The following is an 18,255-nucleotide window of genomic DNA, read 5'->3' as shown; positions in this document are numbered from 1 at the left end:
CAGTCAGTCAGCACCGTCACTGTGGACAGTCAGTCAGTCAGCACCGTCACTGTGGGACAGTCGGTCAGTCAGCACCGTCTCTGTGGGACAGTCAGTCAGCACTGTCACTGTGGGACAATCAGTCAGTCAGCACCGTCACTGTGGGACAGTCAGTCAGTCAGCACCGTCACTGTGGGACAGTCAGTCAGTCAGCACCGTCACTGTGGGACAGTCAGTCAGTCAGCATCGTCACTGTGGGAGAGACAGTCAGCACCGTCACTGTGGGACAGTCAGACAGACAGCACTGTCACTGTCTCAGACCAAACAGCACCACATACTACCCTGTTGTCACTTTCACCAATGTTTTCAAGCATCAGAGCAACCTGTGGGACAAATTAGTTGCATTTTCTTTGGAGTGGAGGGAATGTTTAACAACAGGGTTATTTGATGAAAAGTAAAACCGTCCCCAAAATTATTCCAAAAATACACATTGTTAAAAATGTCAGGAATAATGAGAAAACTTGTCATTCAAACATAGCACTGAAAAGGTACTGTGAACATTGTAGACTAAAAACAATAGCACGGTTCGTTCCCGTTTTAAGAGTTCCAACATACACAGAGCTTCTTTTGTCTCCATTATAAAAACAGGTGTTAATGGCACAAAAAGCACAATCGCTGGGAAGTGACTGGAAAATTGCCCCAGATATTAATCAAAATACTCCTGCTTGCATTTTGGAGCTGTGGCATGAAATGAACGCAAGCCCATAAAATGCAGCCATGGGGCACAGGGGAATTGGGCCCAAAACATGCACAAGGCCCACTCGCTTAACTTTGCAAACACCTGCGCCCAGTCTACACCTTCATGACCAGCCCAGCTGAGCAGAAAGTCAACCGTGCCAAGTCAAACCCTTTCTTCATTTACCCTCAGTTGATTTCCTGGCGACAAGTGATGGAACCTCTCAACACTGTTAAATCGCAACACTCCTGGGTAAAAAACACTTTGTGCAGAAGCTGTATATTTTGTCAATTCAGATTGTCTCCTTACTTCGCCAGCCAAAAAATATAGGCGCACTGCATTTGAAAACACATTTACCTTTGTTTTAATAAATTGAATACATCCAGCACAATGACAATATTTTCATGTTCGAAAGAGGCACATTTAAACCAGTCTGTGGACCCTTAGACACACTGTCAGTGCAACTGATGGCAAGACCCCTCGACTTTCCACTCTAAGCTATATTCTAGAATGTAAACCAGCCCAGCTCCCTCATACCACAATGTGCATTAGCGGCCTGTTCAAATGGGAATCAACAGTTCTGCCGCCAGTTGTAACGGTGTAATCGTGGGTGGGCAGCACACAGACATCAGTCTCCCTCGACCCAAAGCGGCAGATATAAAAACACTTCAATTCCTCTGTGCAGACATCCCACCTCTTCGGTACGTCAACACTCTTGAGCTTACCATTCCGTGGCCACAGTCAGTCCCGTCAGCCAGCGGCATGTGCTGTGTCCGGCAACCTCTGTGTACCCCTTCCGCACTTGTGCACCACAGTCGTTTACATTGTTTCTGTGTGGAGAACGAGTTCATTTAATAATGTGGTAACTCTCCATTTACTTTTAATAGCACGGAAATATAAGGGTCGAAATTGCTCCCTTGTTATAAGGCCCGTCACCGCCTCTTGGGTGCTGGGCCACTGGACCTGCCGAAGCTCCCCCTTTAAGTGAAGGGGTGGGACGTAGCCACACGTCAGCCCGACTCAGCACGTCTGCGTCACGCTGACATCATCACCGCCGCGCTGACGTGCTCAGTGCATCGGTGATGGACACCGCCTCGCTCTCGAAGAAAACGCGCCCCGACACCGTTTCAAACAGCGCCCCAAAGTGCTGGGAGATAGTGACAAAGTTAAAGATGGGACTTTCCTGCCTCTTCCCTCCGACTCGCGTCGGGTGGTCAAATTTCAAATAATTCGAATTACCTGCCCCAAACGGCGTGGAGGGCAATTCGCCCCCACCCCCGCCCTATATATTGTGCAAAGTCTTCGGCCTAGAAACAGGTGGTATCAGATCGTTATACGCAGAGCTTGATGATATTCAGTGCCGTTGACTGCAATGGGACTGAATATTAGGCGCTGCATAGAATGGGCAGACGATCTGATACCACCCATTTCACACAACCGCCCAAATCGAATTTCTCGGCTATTTTCCTTATTTTTTAATTTATTAAAAAACATCAGATTGTATACACTATTCTTACAAGGGATGAAGGTTGGAGGGATTAGGAGTTTAAGAAATGTATTTATGAACTATTTTTGGTCCAAAGTTACATTCTCCTGTAATATATGGAGCTGGTCATGTGACAAAATAATTAATGTTCATTTTAAAAATGTCATCAAAACCTCCCACAAGAAGTTCCATATCACTCTTGCCCATAATGCCAGCATAATATTTATTGTGAATTTTCCAACGAAAGTTCATCGACCTGAAACATTGACTCTGTTTCTCTCGCCACAGATTTTTCTGTTTATAGGTTTCCAGCATCTGCAACATTTTGCCTTTGTACTTTGAATTTTAATTTGGCTCTACTTGTTTCAACTACTTTCCTTTCAAAAGCATGAGAAAAACCATCTCAGAACAAGAATTTGAGCGATATGTTTAAGTAACAAGGAGCACTGAAATCGTATGGCAGTCATATTAGGTATTTTCAGGAGCTAGTAAATAAAGACCATAAGATCATAAGAAATAGGAGCAGGAGTGGGCCATACAGCCCCTCGAGCCTGCTCCACCATTCAAAAAGATCATGGCTGATCTGATCTTGGCCTCAACTCCACTTCCCTGCCTGCTCCCCATAACCCTTGACTCCCTTATCATTAAAAAATCTGTCTATCTCCACCTTAAAAATATTCAATGACCCAGCCTTCACAGCTCTCTGGGGTAGAGAGTTCCAAAGATTCACGACCCTCCGTTTTAAATGGGTGATCCCTTATTCTGAAACTATGCCCTCTAGTTCTAGATTTCCCACGAGGGGAAAGAATATTTGTTAAGCATCTTGCGCAACCCCAGGACGTCCTGCGGATTGCTTCACGGCCAATAAAGCACTTCTGAAGTGTAGCCACTCTTGTAATATAGGAAAATGCAGCAGTCAATTTGGGCACAGCAAGATCCCACAAACAGCAAAGAAATAGTGGCCAGATATTCTGTTTTAATGATGTAATTTGAGGGAAAATAATAGCCAGGATACCAGGAAGACATCGCGCTTTTCAAATTGTGCCACACGATCTTTTAGGTCAAACTGAAAGAGCAGACGGAGACTCAGTTAAACAAAGGCAAATGGTATGTTGGCCTTCATAGCTAGGGGATTTGAGTATAAGAGCAGGGAGGTCTTACTGCAGTTGTACAGGGCCTTAGTGAGACCTCACCTGGAATATTGTGTTCAGTTTTGGTCTTCTAATCTGAGGAAGGATGTTTTTGCTATTGAGGAGTGCAGCGAAGATTCACCAGACTGATTCCCGGGATGGCAGGACTGACATATGAGGAGACACTGTATCGACTGGGCCTGTATTCACTGGAGTTTAGAAGGATGAGAGGGGATCTCATAGAAACATATAAAATTCTGACGGGACTGGACAGGTTAGATGCAGGAAGAATGTACCCGACGTTGGGGAAATCCAGAACTAGGGGACATAGTCTAAGGATAAAGGGTAAGCCATTTAGGACTGAGATGAGGAGAAACTTCTTCACTCAGAGAGTTGTTAACCTGTGGAATTCCCTACTGCAGAGAGTTGTTGATGCCAGTTCATTGGATATAGTCAAGTGAGAGTTAGATATGGCCCTTATGGCTAAAGGAATCAAGGGGTATGGAGAGAACGCAGGAAAGGGGTACTGAGGTGAATGATCAGCCATGATCTTATTGAATGGTGGTGCAGGCGCGAAGGGCTGAATGGCCTATTCCTGCACCTATTTTATATGTTTCTATGTTTCTTACACTGCTGATGATAATCCGTCACAAACAAAATGGATTACTACTATCACCATTGCAAGTACCAGTTCCTGAAAATACCACTTCTATTTAACCAAAAAACTAATTTCTGTTTTAAATTAGAATATAAAATCCTCTCACCCGCCAGACGTTAAATTAATTACACACAAACAGCATCAGAGTCACAGTAAAAAAACATTTTTAATTACTGAAATGTGGCATGAATGGCTAGAGCACCTTAATTACAATTAACATCATCAAGCCTATCACTTCAATAAACACTGCTCCAGCACCTTACAGCACCTTTGGATGTGCCAACAGACAACAGCTGCACCTGTACCCATCCAGATAGAAATGTGAGTGTAAACTTTTCATATTAGTGTTCAAACTTGCCCAAATTATTATTTTTTTTAATTCCCCAGTTGGTTCCATAAAAAACACATCTGCAAAAGTGTGGTTCACAGTGCCCTGAACTGCCTCACATTCTGGGTTTGGATTTGTTTGAATGTATCGAACAAGTGTCTGTGGTTTTGGGCCTCAGTCCATATTAGTTCTTTCCAAGACATGTATTGACCCTAAGGCCAGTTGTTTGGCGTTCACAATAAAAAAAACTTGTGAAATTACCGCTGCAGGGAATCTACTTATGGGTAACAAAGCAAGATAGTTTTCATTGTCACGGACTGGTAGAATCCAGAGTCGAGGATAGGCTGTGACCCATTACTGCTGTAGAATTGCTTCCATCAAAAACAGTGGCCTCAATATTTACTGGGGCGTGGTGTCGGAGCAGGAGGAGTTATGGTCGGGTAATGCGCAAGTTCGGATTTACCCCAACACCGTGAAGTTTTAACTCCAGGACGTGTTTGATTTACTATTTCCAAGTTCACCGCACAACAGCCTCGGATTGACAGGCTTGGCTGCCTGGCAGACAGGTAAGGCTGCAGCTCGCAAGTAGGCTTTGTGGGGGGGGGTATAGATTGAGCAAGGGGGGAGGGGGTAGAGATTGCGCGGGGGGTGATGGGGTAGAGATTGAGTGGGGGGGCGGGTAGAGATTGCGCGGGGGGGGATGGGGTAGAGATTGCGCGGGGGGGAGGGGGTGGTTAGTGTGTGATTCATGGGGGGGGTCAGTGATTGCTGGGGGGAGGTCGCCGAAGATGACAGATCACAGGGAGATTGTCGGGGATAGATGGGGGGGGGGGCGTTTGTTGGTGATCACAGGATATTGGGGATTGTGAGGATGATGGGGGGGTTGGGGGTGGAGGGTGTTACGGAAGATGACAGATCACGAGGTAAAGATGGAGGCTTGGTGATCTCCCGGTGGTGGTCAGGATCGTGGGCGGGGCCATCGGGAATCTTGGGGGGTTCGGAGATCTGGGGTCAGAGAAAAGATCAGCGGGTCGGAGATCGCGGGAGGTTTGCGGAAGATGACTGATCACAGTGGGGAGGGATGGGGGGGTCAGTGGTTGCTGGGGAATGGGTGGTAGAGGTTGTTTGGGATTGCTGAGTGGGGGGGGGGGAGGGTGTGAGTGGCCGCCGGGGGGGTGGAGGGGTTATTGGGGTTTGCCTGGAGGGCGGTCAGGGTTCGTGGAGAGAAGAGAACGGGGGCGCGAGTCGGACAGATTGCGGAGGGTTGGGTTTACACGGTTAGCTTGTTGGGCCTGGAGGAAACACGCCTGGCTACTCTTGGCCCATAAGCAGTACTGTAAAGGCACTTATCTGATGCACAAAGTCTCCTTGTCACCTGCTTTTACCTACCAGGTTTCTCTAGGCCCGGGAAATCTGGCTCTCAGTGTTTGAAAATGTTTTGTTGGGAGGGGGGGGGGTTAAAATCCCCATTGATACCATTCAGTTGAGTTTGTGCCCCTCCCATCTTTGTAATCTCTTCCAGCCCTACCACACCCCGAGAAGTCTGCATTCCTCCAATTCTGGCCTCTTGCATATCCCTGATTTCCTTCACCCCTCCATTGGGAACCGTGCCTTCAGCTGTCTGGGCCTTAAGCTCTGAGATACCCTCGCCAAATCTCTTTGTCTCTCCACCTCTTTTAAGACGCTCCTTAAAACCTACCTCATTGACCAAACGTTTAGGCACCTGCCCTAATGTCTCTTTCTTTGGCTTGGTGTCAATCTTTTGATAACACTCCTGTGAAACGCCTTGGGATGTCTTACTGTGTTAAAGGTGCTATATAAATGTAAGTCATTGTCCTACCATTATGGCTGCTGCTTTTCTCCTTCGTCTTGCACAGGTCGGTAAAGTCATGGGAACCTCGACCATGGCAATGCTAAAATTGCATCGCTGACCTGTACAGGTGGGTCACGACCTCATCACCAACAGTCAAAATGAAAAGGCAGCTCAACGGGAAAGAATGAAAGACCTGATGACGTTGCAAAGCGCTTTACAGCCAATGAGTACTTTTGAAGTGTAGTCACTGTTGTAACGTAGGAAACACGGCAGCCAATCTGCACACAGCAAGCTCCACAAACAGCAATGAGATAACAGCTGAATAATCTGTTTGAAGTGTTAGTTGAGGGATAAATATTAGCTATCATTGTTTTAATGTATGCACCTGTGAGTATGCTCACAGATTTGCAGAGCTTTGAGTGCCCAGTTGTCAGGATGGCTGAGTGGTCTAAGGTGCCAGACTCAGGGACTGTTAATCCTTACTGTTGTTAAAGGTTGGTGAATTCTGCTGCCTTTCTAGGGGCGAGGGTTTGAATCCCATGACTGGCACTACTTTTATTCGTTAAGGTTCCCCTTAAAGTTTTATTCGGTTTATTTGTGGGTTCTGGTGTCCCTTTAATAAGGGGGCACTCGGATTTATCTGTTAATTTAAAATAGTTGTAGAGCTGTTGAGTTGTGAGTGGCTTAGCCAGTCACATGATGTTCATAAGTCTCAATAAAACCCCGGCCAATTTTGTTTCGGGGATCCACGATGAGGCAGGTGGTTGTGAGCCTGGTGGATGAACTGATAATGTGTAATGTGATTGTTAAACCTTTGCCAATAAACCAACTAGTTCATAATAGCGATGTGTTGCTATGAATTCTTAGCAAAGAATCCATGAAGCAAATACATTACAATTGTCACTAATTGTTGATTACAATGTAATCCTTGCAGCCCCGAGCTTCTGCAAGATAAAAACACAACAGCATGAAGGAAGGTACAGGAGCTATCTCACCTCCAGACATCATGGCTAAAGGCATTGATCCATACCAACAACAATGTCCCACGTTAACTGATCTCAACTGTGACAGCAACTGGGGAACTACAATTGGCCTCAGCAGCTGCTGGGCTAGGGAAGGGAGAATGATCAGTCAGAAGTCCTGGTCCAGGGCCTTTGACAATACGCTACTCCTTGAGGACTGCACTGTATTGCCAGTCTTGATTATGCACTCAAGTCCTGTTATGGGACATGAAGCCACACGTCTTTGACCCAGAGGCGAGAGCGCCACCAACTGAGCTAAACTGGCACACATTAAAAGAAAATATCATGTCAGTTCTTAAGTACAATTGAATTGAGAGTCCCCATTTGGTATGAAAAATTCTTTTTCAAAGCGAGACCCTTACTGGAAAGTGCATATATGTAAGCTGCCAGACAAGGTTGGAGGCTGACTGCGATGTCCTCTGAGGTCGAATCGCCTGTTGACACAGAAGCCAAGCTTCTTATGATCAGCTTTTAAGTAATGTCAATTGTAAACTCTAGGCTTGAGGGATTAGCTCACAGGTAAGTAAGGCCAGTTGAGTCAGGTCCTGGAGCACTGCCATCATCTCTGGGAGAGCAAGGACAGGGGTGGAGGAGAAGAGAAAACTGGATGAAACAAAAATAATAAAGATACAGTACATGAGTTTGTGTGCACTACTATTCAATTTAAGACGGTCGGTGACAGTGAGTGGTCGAGCGTACTGATTGTCCCTCAATGACGGAGAAGGCTGTGATGGTGGAATCACAAACCCAAGCTTATAAGACCTGTGCATGCATTCATTCATGTGCCTGCAGTTGCTTCAATATCTCATTTGTGAGCAACTGTACATGTATAACTCTTGGCCATATGCAGGGGTTCTAGGGTTCCTGCACGTGTTACACGGTATAAATGCTCCCGTTGGAAGCAATATCAATGTCAAAGTCTAGGTTCTACCAGCCCTGGGATAAAACATTCACACACTTTCACGAGGCGAAAAGGTATGACATAACTCACCATGTAGGGACAGACTTGCGATCCAGCTCCAAACATTAGTTCACATTGCTTGTTGGCATCATAGATTTGGCCAGGTAACTGGGCCGGAAGGTCGTAGCTCCTTGTCGCTGGTTCATCAAGCAGGCATTCTCCATATCCAGTGCTAGAAATACACAGGAAAAATCCATTGGCTTTTACAGTCAAATATCAGTCCGAATTGTGAGGTTTGTGGGGAGCTGTGGGTGGGTGGAGAAGAGCGAAAACTCGGCAAGCAGTTCACACCATCTCCGGGGTCTTGTTCCTAAAGCTGCCCACTTTCTGCATGCATGGCCTCTGGATGACTGGATGACAAATGTGCCATAGCACTTAGTAATATAATAAATCATGTGCTGCCTAGATTGGGGAGTCAAATTTAAAATGCTGATTGCTAGCTGATCCGTGCTAACACTGCATGCCAAATGTCAGAGAGAGAGATATTCGTGTGAATTTAAAAGCACCTAGTAACTCATGCCAGCATCTGCAGAGTCACAGCCTGCTGTGAAAACTGCTGCAACTTGGAACCATTAAAATCCTGTTTTTGAAGAGCTTTCTTCATTTAAAATAACGACAAAATCAAATAGGATTTTAGCCACTTCATCACTTCAGATTTTTGAAAGTATTTATTCTGGGGATACGGACAGCTCTGGCAAGGCCAGCTTTTTATTGCCTTTTATTGCCCAGATCTAGTTGCCCTTGAGAAGGTGGTGGAGGGCCTTTTTCATGAACCGCTGCAGTCCATGTGGTGAAGGGACTCTCACAGTGCTGTTAGGTAGGGTGTTGCAGGATTTTGACACATCGACAATGAAGAAAAGCCAATATATCTCTCAAGTCGCGATGGTGTATGACTTGGAGGGTGCTCCCATGCACCTGCTGCCCTTGTCCTTCTCGGTGGTGAAGGTCACAGGTTTGTGTGTTTTATGAGGGGTTTTACCCACTGCTTCATTACCATGATCTACTCCCTGAACAATGCAGCTGATAGCTGCACAACAGAGACCCACACTGACACCAATAAATACTGTATCCCATTGAAAACCGACTGCCTAAGATCAGAGATTCACTGTGTGGGGAAAGCAGGCTTATATCGATGTCCGATTACTCGTATCCTGTTATCAGACTTCGATATTTTTTCCCCTCCTCACCAACTTGTCCCAAGTCTTCTCTCTTCATGTGAAGCCGACAACTCCTGCTTGGGGTAAGGTTCCACGGGCACCATCGACCCTCTCACACTCTGCCCAAGCAGCTGATATTCATATGCAAGTTGAGACAGTGAGTACTAACTATCGCGGCCTCATAATCTAGTCCAAGCTTTGCCAATGCAACTTTTGAACCAGCCCCCAAGAGGTTCACAAGAGTAGTCTGGGGCACTCCAATGTCTACCCATCTCTCCTCCCTCTCGAGAAGTATTTTCTGCTCTCTCGGCCTTTTCTAAAGTGAAGCTGACCCAAGGATTTGGGCAAATATATTTTACATCTTTACCTAAATTTTTGGGAGTGGTTGGATCATTCCCACCTCAGAATCAGAAGGTGCAGAGTTCAATCCCCACTCCAGACAGTTCCGGTGAGTGGAGATTGGAGCTGTATTCTGGGTTGGTATCCAGCGTCTGGTGGGCATGGGTGCCGCCCCCCCCCCCCCGCACCCCCCATCGTATGGGTTGTGGCCATATAGGACTAACCACCCTATCAGCTGGTATAAAGATGGTTATGGCCATGGAAGGAACGTTCACATCACGGCCTGTTAACCAGCCTGCAAATCCTTCCAGTACTTCACACTGTTCTCCGAGGGAAGAGTGCGGAGATACAAAAATAAAACCTAAAGCCCCTTCTTGTACAGAATATGCATCGTTTCTCTTGGTATGTTATCCGCAATAATTTTATTAGCTCACATTTTGATCCACTTCCATTCATGGTATTCTGATGCTTATTTACAGGCGAAGGTTAGAATTAATAAGGAAACATCTGGAAAAACTTTTCCCTGTTGCCCAGAAGGTAAAGGCAGAACTTAGTGTCGCATTAAGCCATATGAAATGGAAGGTCCCTGGTTTAAGTGCTCTGCCGAGTCAGTTGATCTCGGCCAGTTGGAGTGCTACAACTGGCCTTACTGTTTTTGAGCTGGGGAAGAGGAAATCCATTGAAGGTTCTCACTTTTGATCGCTATCCAGTGACCCATGCTGTAAAGAGCGTGTGCGCGGATGCCACGGGTGACGGGTTCAGGTGTGTTGCGCCTGACAGTCAAACAGGCCCCTGAAACTGACGCAGGTTAAAATTGGACACTTGCCCAAGGTGGCAGAAAGAAAACGACACCCCAGCACGATTCAGCATCTTCAGGTGAGGAGTGGAGAGAAAATTGGCAGATACAAGAACACCATGTTTTTTTCTTTAACTTGGGAAATGTAGCAGGTGAAAAGAGAGGACTTAAAAAAACATGGATGATGGGCAGCCTAACCGCAACATATGCAGGGCCAGTTACCTGTGACACCACAGCAGCAGTGAGATACAGATACAATGTCGGGCTCCCCAGAGTTGCTGAACTCAGCTGTACCACAGTGAGAAAGTGATGACTGGAAGTTGTATATCCCCCTTTCTTTCACAGGGAGAAAGGGGGATATACAACATCAAAGGACAATCATCTCTGGGCTAACTTCATGCACAACCTTGCCGTCACTTCACAGTAACATTGTTGGAAGCTTGGCAAAAGGTCACCTCCCCTTCCCCCTCTCGTCTCCCGTTGGTAGATTACCCTTGCTGTACTTTGGAGCAAAGCAGAGATGAAAGATAGTCATTTTATCGACAGCACTCACATGTTTTTTTTCCATGCAATTTTGTTGTACTTTTAATTGTTACTCAGTTCCTCAATGCCCCAAAGTGTTTCAAAGGAACCTAGCCTCGACCTACCAAGGGGTGAAGTTGATGCTAAGTTTCACTCATCAATAAGGGAAGCTTTTATAAAACGTTCACAATCGACAGAGCCCAGGGAGAAAAGATCAAAGGGTCATGTCTGGGGAAAATCTAATTATAAATGACATTTCCCATCTTGAAAAGAAGCTTTTTTAGGGCAGTTGGTGGTCACCACTCGGCTTCATAGCAACCAAAATCCACTGCTTCGGTTGCCTACGATACCTCTTTCCTAGGAAAAATACGCAAAGGAACAGAGATCGTTTTGTCAAGATAAAAGCCATCGCTGGTAAGTGTGTGTGACAACTTCAGAGGCACTTGCCAGATTAGGCTGACTGCAAATGGTTAAATGAGTTATACTCGCCCAGGTCTACCTCAAACAGTACCTCTTGTCAAACATACAAGATTCTTACAGGGCTTGACAGGGTAGATGCAGGGAGGATGTTTCCCCTGGCTGGTGAGTCTAGAACCAGGGGTCACAGTCTCAGAATAAGGGGTCGGCCATTTAGGACTGAGATGAGGAGAAACTTCTTCACTCAGAGGGTGGTGAATCTTTGGAATTCTCTATCCCAGAGGGCTGTGGAGGCTCGGTCTTTGAGTATATTCAAGACAGAGAGCGATAGATTTTTGGATATTGAAGGAATCCAGGGATACAGGGATAGTGCAGGAAAGTGGAGTTTAGGTAGAAGATCAGCCATGATCTTATTGAATGGCGGAGCAGGCTCAAGGGGCTGCATGGCCTACTCCTGCTCCAATTCTTATGTTATGTTATGTTCTAATGAATGTATCATTACACGCGCACAGGAATATTAAATTGAAAAGAGTAACTGAAACAAACATACTCTAGAAATTCGGTGATATATTTGCGGCTGCACTTTGACCAGGTCCATGGGCTGGTGTGGTAGTTCAAGGTTGGAGCCATGACATGGTACTGGTGTTTCACTCCAGCCTCTTTGCATTTGAAGCTATCATCATGAGGCATGTTGAACCTAAAAATTAAATGTTGGTTTACTGGGCGTCAAATACAAAACATAAATCGTTAAACTGTAACAGTTGGAACAATGATTAACACATACCAAAAAAGTGTGAGCAGAGTTTAACACATTACATTTAATGACTTGAAGGCAGAGCAATGCAAGTAACATGCAATTATTATTATAGATGTAAAATTGCTACCAGTATGTCAGATGAGACACTGCTTTACATGGACAGGAGCATGAAATGGATGATTTTTTTATTCTGGTGCAGTTGTGCTTATGCTGTCTCATCCCTATAAAGCCACAGGGGTTGAAAGCCACCTTGAGCGATAGGGTAAAAGGGGCGGGTTGCATAGGATGCCTGTTAAACGCTCCACCCGACATTCAGCTCCACTGAAACCAATGGAAGGGAATATCAGCATGGTTTACAGCGGGGGGCCAATGACAAACTGCCTGTTTCACACCACCGGCCAAGGCGAATTTCTGCCCCATGAAGTCTAATTGCTGTAAATTCTCAGCTTTGACTCAGAGCAAGAGTGCTACCAACTGAGTAACGGTGACAATTAACCAAGTAGCAGCTGAGAGAAAAATCCACATGCCTGACCAGAACGTTGATGTGGGCGGAAGAAGTTTACAGATTGGCACTTGCTTGTAAATCTCCATCTCCAGATCAGAAGAAACCAGGATGTTCTAACCTTTTTATATGCCTTTGACACTACAGTCTGATATCTGAAGTGTATGCCAGACACAAGGCTTTAATATACATAGAAAATTACACGATATATTGTGAAATAGATTGGGGTTAATTTTAACTTAACCTACCCAGCAGGAGACTGACCAAAAAGGATCGGGTGTCATTTTTACAACTTGCACAATTTTATTTTCCATTAAAGTAAACTGAAAATAAAATTAGGCAGATTACAAAATGGGCGATTGATCCAACCTGCAATTTCCCTCTCGCCTGATGGGTTAGGTTAAAATTACCCCCATACATTAAGAATGTACCTTTTAAACAATACATAAGAGTGTCAGCATAAAAAACTATTCTATACTGCCTATGTTCCTTTCATTTTCCAGAAATGTAATTATTTTTGTCATAACTGCTCGAACTCTTTTTCTACTGATTATTCATGATTAACGTCCAGTTTTCAATTATATTTGTTTTCAATTTACCCCAGTACATTAGTGTACCACTGCAGTGAGCCATCTTCAACCTCTACCAACTATAATGATTCGTTGAGAAACACAAGCCAAGAAATAACTGTATGTGATATGAAAAACGGAATTTCTGATGTTCAAATAACTCTCACTATTTTAACAGAGATGTTAACATTTTCAAAATAAATGACAACAAAGAAAGGCAACACCTTAATATAACACCTCTTCATCTCCTCGGGATTTTACAAGCAACAAATTACATTTTTCTGAAGTATAATCCCTCTTATTCTGTCGGAAGGAATATTGACCAGGACACCGGAGAGCTCTCTACTGTTCATTAAATAATGCCATCCACCTTAGTACGGAGTCAGGACCTTGGTTTAACGTCTCATCTGAAAGACGGCACCTCGGACATTGCAGCACTCCCTCAATACTGCACTGAAGTGTCAGCCTAGATTACGTGCTCAAGTCCTTGAGCAGGGTTTGAACTCACTACCTTCTGACTCAGAGGAAGGGAGCAACCAACTGAGTCCAGATGACACAACCTGGTAGCGGCGGAGTGAAACATTCAACTCCCTGACCAGATACTAGAACATTGTCCAGCCACATAAAATTTGCTTTTAAAAAGTTTTGATTTTTACTATTTGACAGTTCAGCTCAGAATGGCCAATCAGTTAAGTTAGGCTCATCTTCATCTACCTATTGCCAAGTTAGGGTGTTACTAGATATCAGGCAGTTTGCCACATAATAGCTGCTGTGACAGAGATACACTGTAGTCATGAAAACAATTGAAATGTTGATATGTGTAATGTATGCACCTGTGAGTAAGCTCACAGGTTTGTAGGCGGGGATCCCAATGGAGTGCACTCTACACGGGAGTCCTCCCTCTATCGATTGGGGACTTGGCCTGGAGGGTGTTGCACGGAGCAGTCCCAAGCAATCAATTTTTAAGTCGGTCCACAGACTCCCAGGTCGCCTGTAATTTTTGCGATCTGGAAGAGTCCGTGTTCCCTACTTATGCTGAATGTGCAAGGTTGCAGCCCCTGTTCCAATATTTGAAGGGGCTGCTCCTCAAATTCTGGTTGCACTTCAGTCCCACGCTCCTGATCTTTGGGCACCCTGTGCGGAGGGGAGCAGGCAGGTCGGAAGGCCTCCTCATAGGACTGTTCCTGGGCATGGCCAAGGGGGCCATAAGCCGGTCCAGGCAGCGAGCGGTCAAGGAAGTCGTTCAGCCTGACTGTCTGCCTCTCTTCCACGGTTACATCCGAGCCAGGGTGTCCCTGGAGATGGAGCACGCGGTGTCCACTGGTACACTTTTGGCCTTCCGCGAGAGGTGGGCACCGGAGGGACTGGAGTGCATCATCACCCCCGGCAACCAAATTTTAATTTGACCGTTTAATGCCTAAAGTCTAATTTGTTTATTTGTTGGTTTAGTGCCCCTTTAATAAGGGGGCACTTGTATTACATTTGATTTACAGGTACAACTCAAAACAGTTGTAGAGCTATTGCATTGTGAGTGGCTTAGCCAGTCACGTGATGTTCACAAGACTCAATAAAACCCCAGGCAATTGGGTCTAGGTCATCCACGATGAGGCATGCAGTTGTGAACGTAGTGGATGAACTGGTAATGTGGAGTGTGATTGTTAAACCGTTGCTAATAAACTAGCTAGTTCTTATTAGCAATGTGTTGCCATGAATTCTTAAGCAAAGAACCCATGAAGCAAATACATTACAGTATCGCGCAGTGTTTTCCCAACAGACTAACTCTAGGGCTAATTCCATGGTCTCGGACTCCATGCTCACAGGAAGCGTGGGCCAGAGAATGAACTGCATCAGTAGCCATGATTCTCTCAACCAGTCTCCGTGTGAGTACAGCTCTCCACTGAGTGCTGGATTGTGGAATTAAACCTTCTTTTTTGTGATTAATGATTGAATTATGTAAATGTATTTGTTGCTACTGTCTATGATCTTAGTTATAATCATAAGAAGACTAAAAACAAGTATATTAGAGGAAAATACTTGTATTACAGCTGCTGCAGTCTATACCAGTTAAATTGTCAATGTTTTCATGCAAAGTCTGCCCTTATCTTTCAACTGAGCAACTCTGCTGGATTTATTTAATTTCTTTTAAAGAAGGATAGGAAATACAAGTGACCTGCTTTCTCTCTGTTATTGTGTTATTTCTATACTGCCATTATTGCACCCACAAACAACCCCACTGTATATTGCTGTTAAAAGGTTTACATTATCCACATTGTTTCTTCCAGTGACACAGCACAATGCAACTAAAATCGCTCTTCAGCAAGGCCAGCATTTATTGCCCATCCCGAATTGCCCTTGAACCGCTGCAGTCCGTGTGGTGAAGGTACTCCCACAGTGCTGACTCTGTTGCAGCGGTTTGGTACAACTGAGTGGCTTGCTCAGCCATTTCATAGGGCAGTTAAGAGTCATCCACATTGCTGTGGGTTTGGAGTCACATGTAGGCCAGACCGGGTAAGGGCGGCAGATTTCCTTCCCTAAAGGATATTAGTGAACCAGATGGGTTTTTATGACAATCCGGTAGTTTCATGGTCACCATTACGGACATTAGCTTTTCAATTGCTGATTTATTGAATTAACTGAACTTAAATTCCCCCAGCTGCTGTGGTGGGATTTGAACTCGCGTCTCTGGATTATTAGCCCAGCAACATAACCACTATGCTTGGGGGGCCTGAAGGAAGCACTCCTGCTCCTCCTGCTCCACAAGGATTGTCCCCCAGGCTGAGGCCACCTTGTTGCAGCCACCAGGAATCTCCGAGCCCCAGGAACGCCGGCCGCCTGCAGTAAAACCTGCACAGCAGGTTAACGTTGCGGCTTCAGGCCTCATTATAATATGTAAATTGCCGGCTCACCTCTTGGCAGCGGGTTGGCAGCACCTTCGCCCCAGCCCTCCTCCGCCGCACCGCCCCCCCCACCCCCGCCACCGCGCCTCCTGAGTTAAAAGTGAAAGTGGGCATATTGGAGGTTGTTTGGGGTTCACATTTTTTTCAACTTTCACTTCCTCCCCCCTATGCCTTCGACCCTCCCGTTCTTACCTCTAAAAATTCCGGCCGAGTAATGTTTCACAGGATGGACCTCAAATATTCACTATATTTATTAATAACTTACTTAACGCAATAGGGAGCCATACATCCAAGTTTGCCGATGGCACAAAGATTGGTGGCATAGTAAGTAGTGTAGCTGGCAGCATTAAAGTAAAAAGAGGCGTTGATAGGTTCAGTGAGTCGGCATATCTGTGGCAGATGGATTTCAACGCAGGTAAGTGTGAGGTTATCTATATTGGACCATAAAAGGACAGATCCGAGTATTATTTAAATTATGAAAAGCTAGGAACAGTGGAGGTCCAAAGAGATTGAAGGGTCCATGTTCACAGATCATTAAAATTTAGTAGCTAGGTATAAAAAATAATCAAAAAGCTAATGGATGTTAGCCTCTATAACTAAATGAGATAGTTTTGCTACAGCTATACAAAGCCCTGGTTAGACCACATCCGGAGTACTGCGTACAGTTCTGGGCACCGCCCCTTCGAAAGGATATCTTGGCCTTGAAAGGAGTGCAGCACAGATTCTCCGGAATATTACCAGGGCTCCAAGGGTTAGATTAAGAGGAGAGATTACATAAACTAGGCCTGTATTCCCTGGAATATAGACGGTTAAGGGGTGATTTGATTGAGGTTTTTAGGAACTGATGGGGGTAGATACAGAGAAGCTTTCTCCGCTGGTGTGGAAATTTAGGACAAGGGAGATTAACCTTAAAATTAGCGCCAGGCCATTCAGGAGAGAAGTTAGGAAACATTTATTTTACACAAAGAATGGTAGAAGTGTGGAACTCTCTCCTACAAATAGCAGCAGGTGCTAGCTGAATTAATAATTTGAAACCTGAGATCAATAGAATTTTGCTAGCCAAAGGTAGAAAGGAATGTGGCACCAAGACAGGTGGACGGGATTAGATTAGTGATCAGCCACAATCCCACTGAATGGCAGAATAGGCTCAAGGGGCTAAATGGCCTTCTCCTGTTCCTGGGTTCCTTTTTGATTTAAGGTGTGAAAGCACAGCGTAATGGGCAAACTGGGACAAGGCTCAGGGCTACAGATACAGTCACACTGAGCACTGGGTGTAACAACAGTCATAATGAGCACTGGATGTATCTACAGTCACACTGGGCACTGGGTGTAACTACAGTCACACTGGGCACTCGGCATATCTACAGTCACACTGGGCACTGGGTGTAACTACAGTCACACTGGGCACTGGGTGTAACTACAGCTAATCTCACACTGGGCACTGGGTGTAACAACAGATACAGTCACACTGAGCACTGGGTGTAACAACAGATACAGTCACACTGGGCACTGGGCATATCTACAGTCACACTGGGCACTGGGTGTAACTACAGTCACACTGGGAACTGGGTGTAACTACAGCTACAGTGACACTGAACACTGGGTGTAACAACAGATACAGTCACACTGAGCACTGGGTGTAACAACAGACAGTCACACTGAGCACTGGGTGTAACAACAAATACAGTCACACTGAGCACTGGGTGTAACTACAGCTACAGTCACACTGAGCACTGGGTGTAACTACAATCACACTAGGCACTGGATGTAACTACAGCTACTGTCATACTGGGCGCTGGGTGTAACTACAGTCACACTGGGCACTGGGTGTAACTACAGTCACACTGGGCACTGGGTGTATCTACAGTCACACTGGGCACTGGGTGTAACTACAGTCACACTGGGCACTGGGTGTAACTACAGATACAATCACACTGGGCACTGGGTGTATCTACAGTCACACTGGGCACTGGGTGTAACTACAGTCACACTGGGCACTGGGTGTAACTACAGATACAATCACACTGGGCACTGGGTGTAACTACAGTCACACTGGGCACTGTGTGTAACTACAGTCACACTGGGCACTGGGTGTAACTACATTCACACTGGGCACTGGGTGTAACTACAGCTTTATTCACAGCAAAGGGAGGTATTGAGCAGAAGGGAGCCATTCTCCAATTGAG

The 18,255-nt window shown here is 45.4% G+C and overlaps 1 protein-coding gene across 3 annotated transcripts in view; it reads right to left on the bottom strand.

The window, feature by feature from the left end:
* LOC139280864 (A disintegrin and metalloproteinase with thrombospondin motifs 20) overlaps positions 1-18,255 on the bottom strand; it is a 551,188-nt gene that overhangs the window by 313,618 nt on the left and 219,315 nt on the right. For all 3 annotated transcript variants that reach the window (XM_070900621.1, XM_070900622.1, XM_070900623.1), the window contains 3 exons: positions 11,895-12,041; positions 8,144-8,285; positions 1,441-1,545 (listed from right to left, as the gene is read on the bottom strand). In XM_070900621.1, coding sequence (XP_070756722.1) covers positions 1,441-1,545; positions 8,144-8,285; positions 11,895-12,041 — 394 coding nt within the window. The remainder of the gene's footprint in view (positions 1-1,440; positions 1,546-8,143; positions 8,286-11,894; positions 12,042-18,255) is intronic.

This window comes from Pristiophorus japonicus, chromosome 15 (genome assembly GCF_044704955.1).
Source record: "Pristiophorus japonicus isolate sPriJap1 chromosome 15, sPriJap1.hap1, whole genome shotgun sequence".
Taxonomy (NCBI): Eukaryota; Metazoa; Chordata; class Chondrichthyes; family Pristiophoridae; genus Pristiophorus; species Pristiophorus japonicus.
This window is presented reverse-complemented; position numbering and strand designations above follow the sequence as displayed.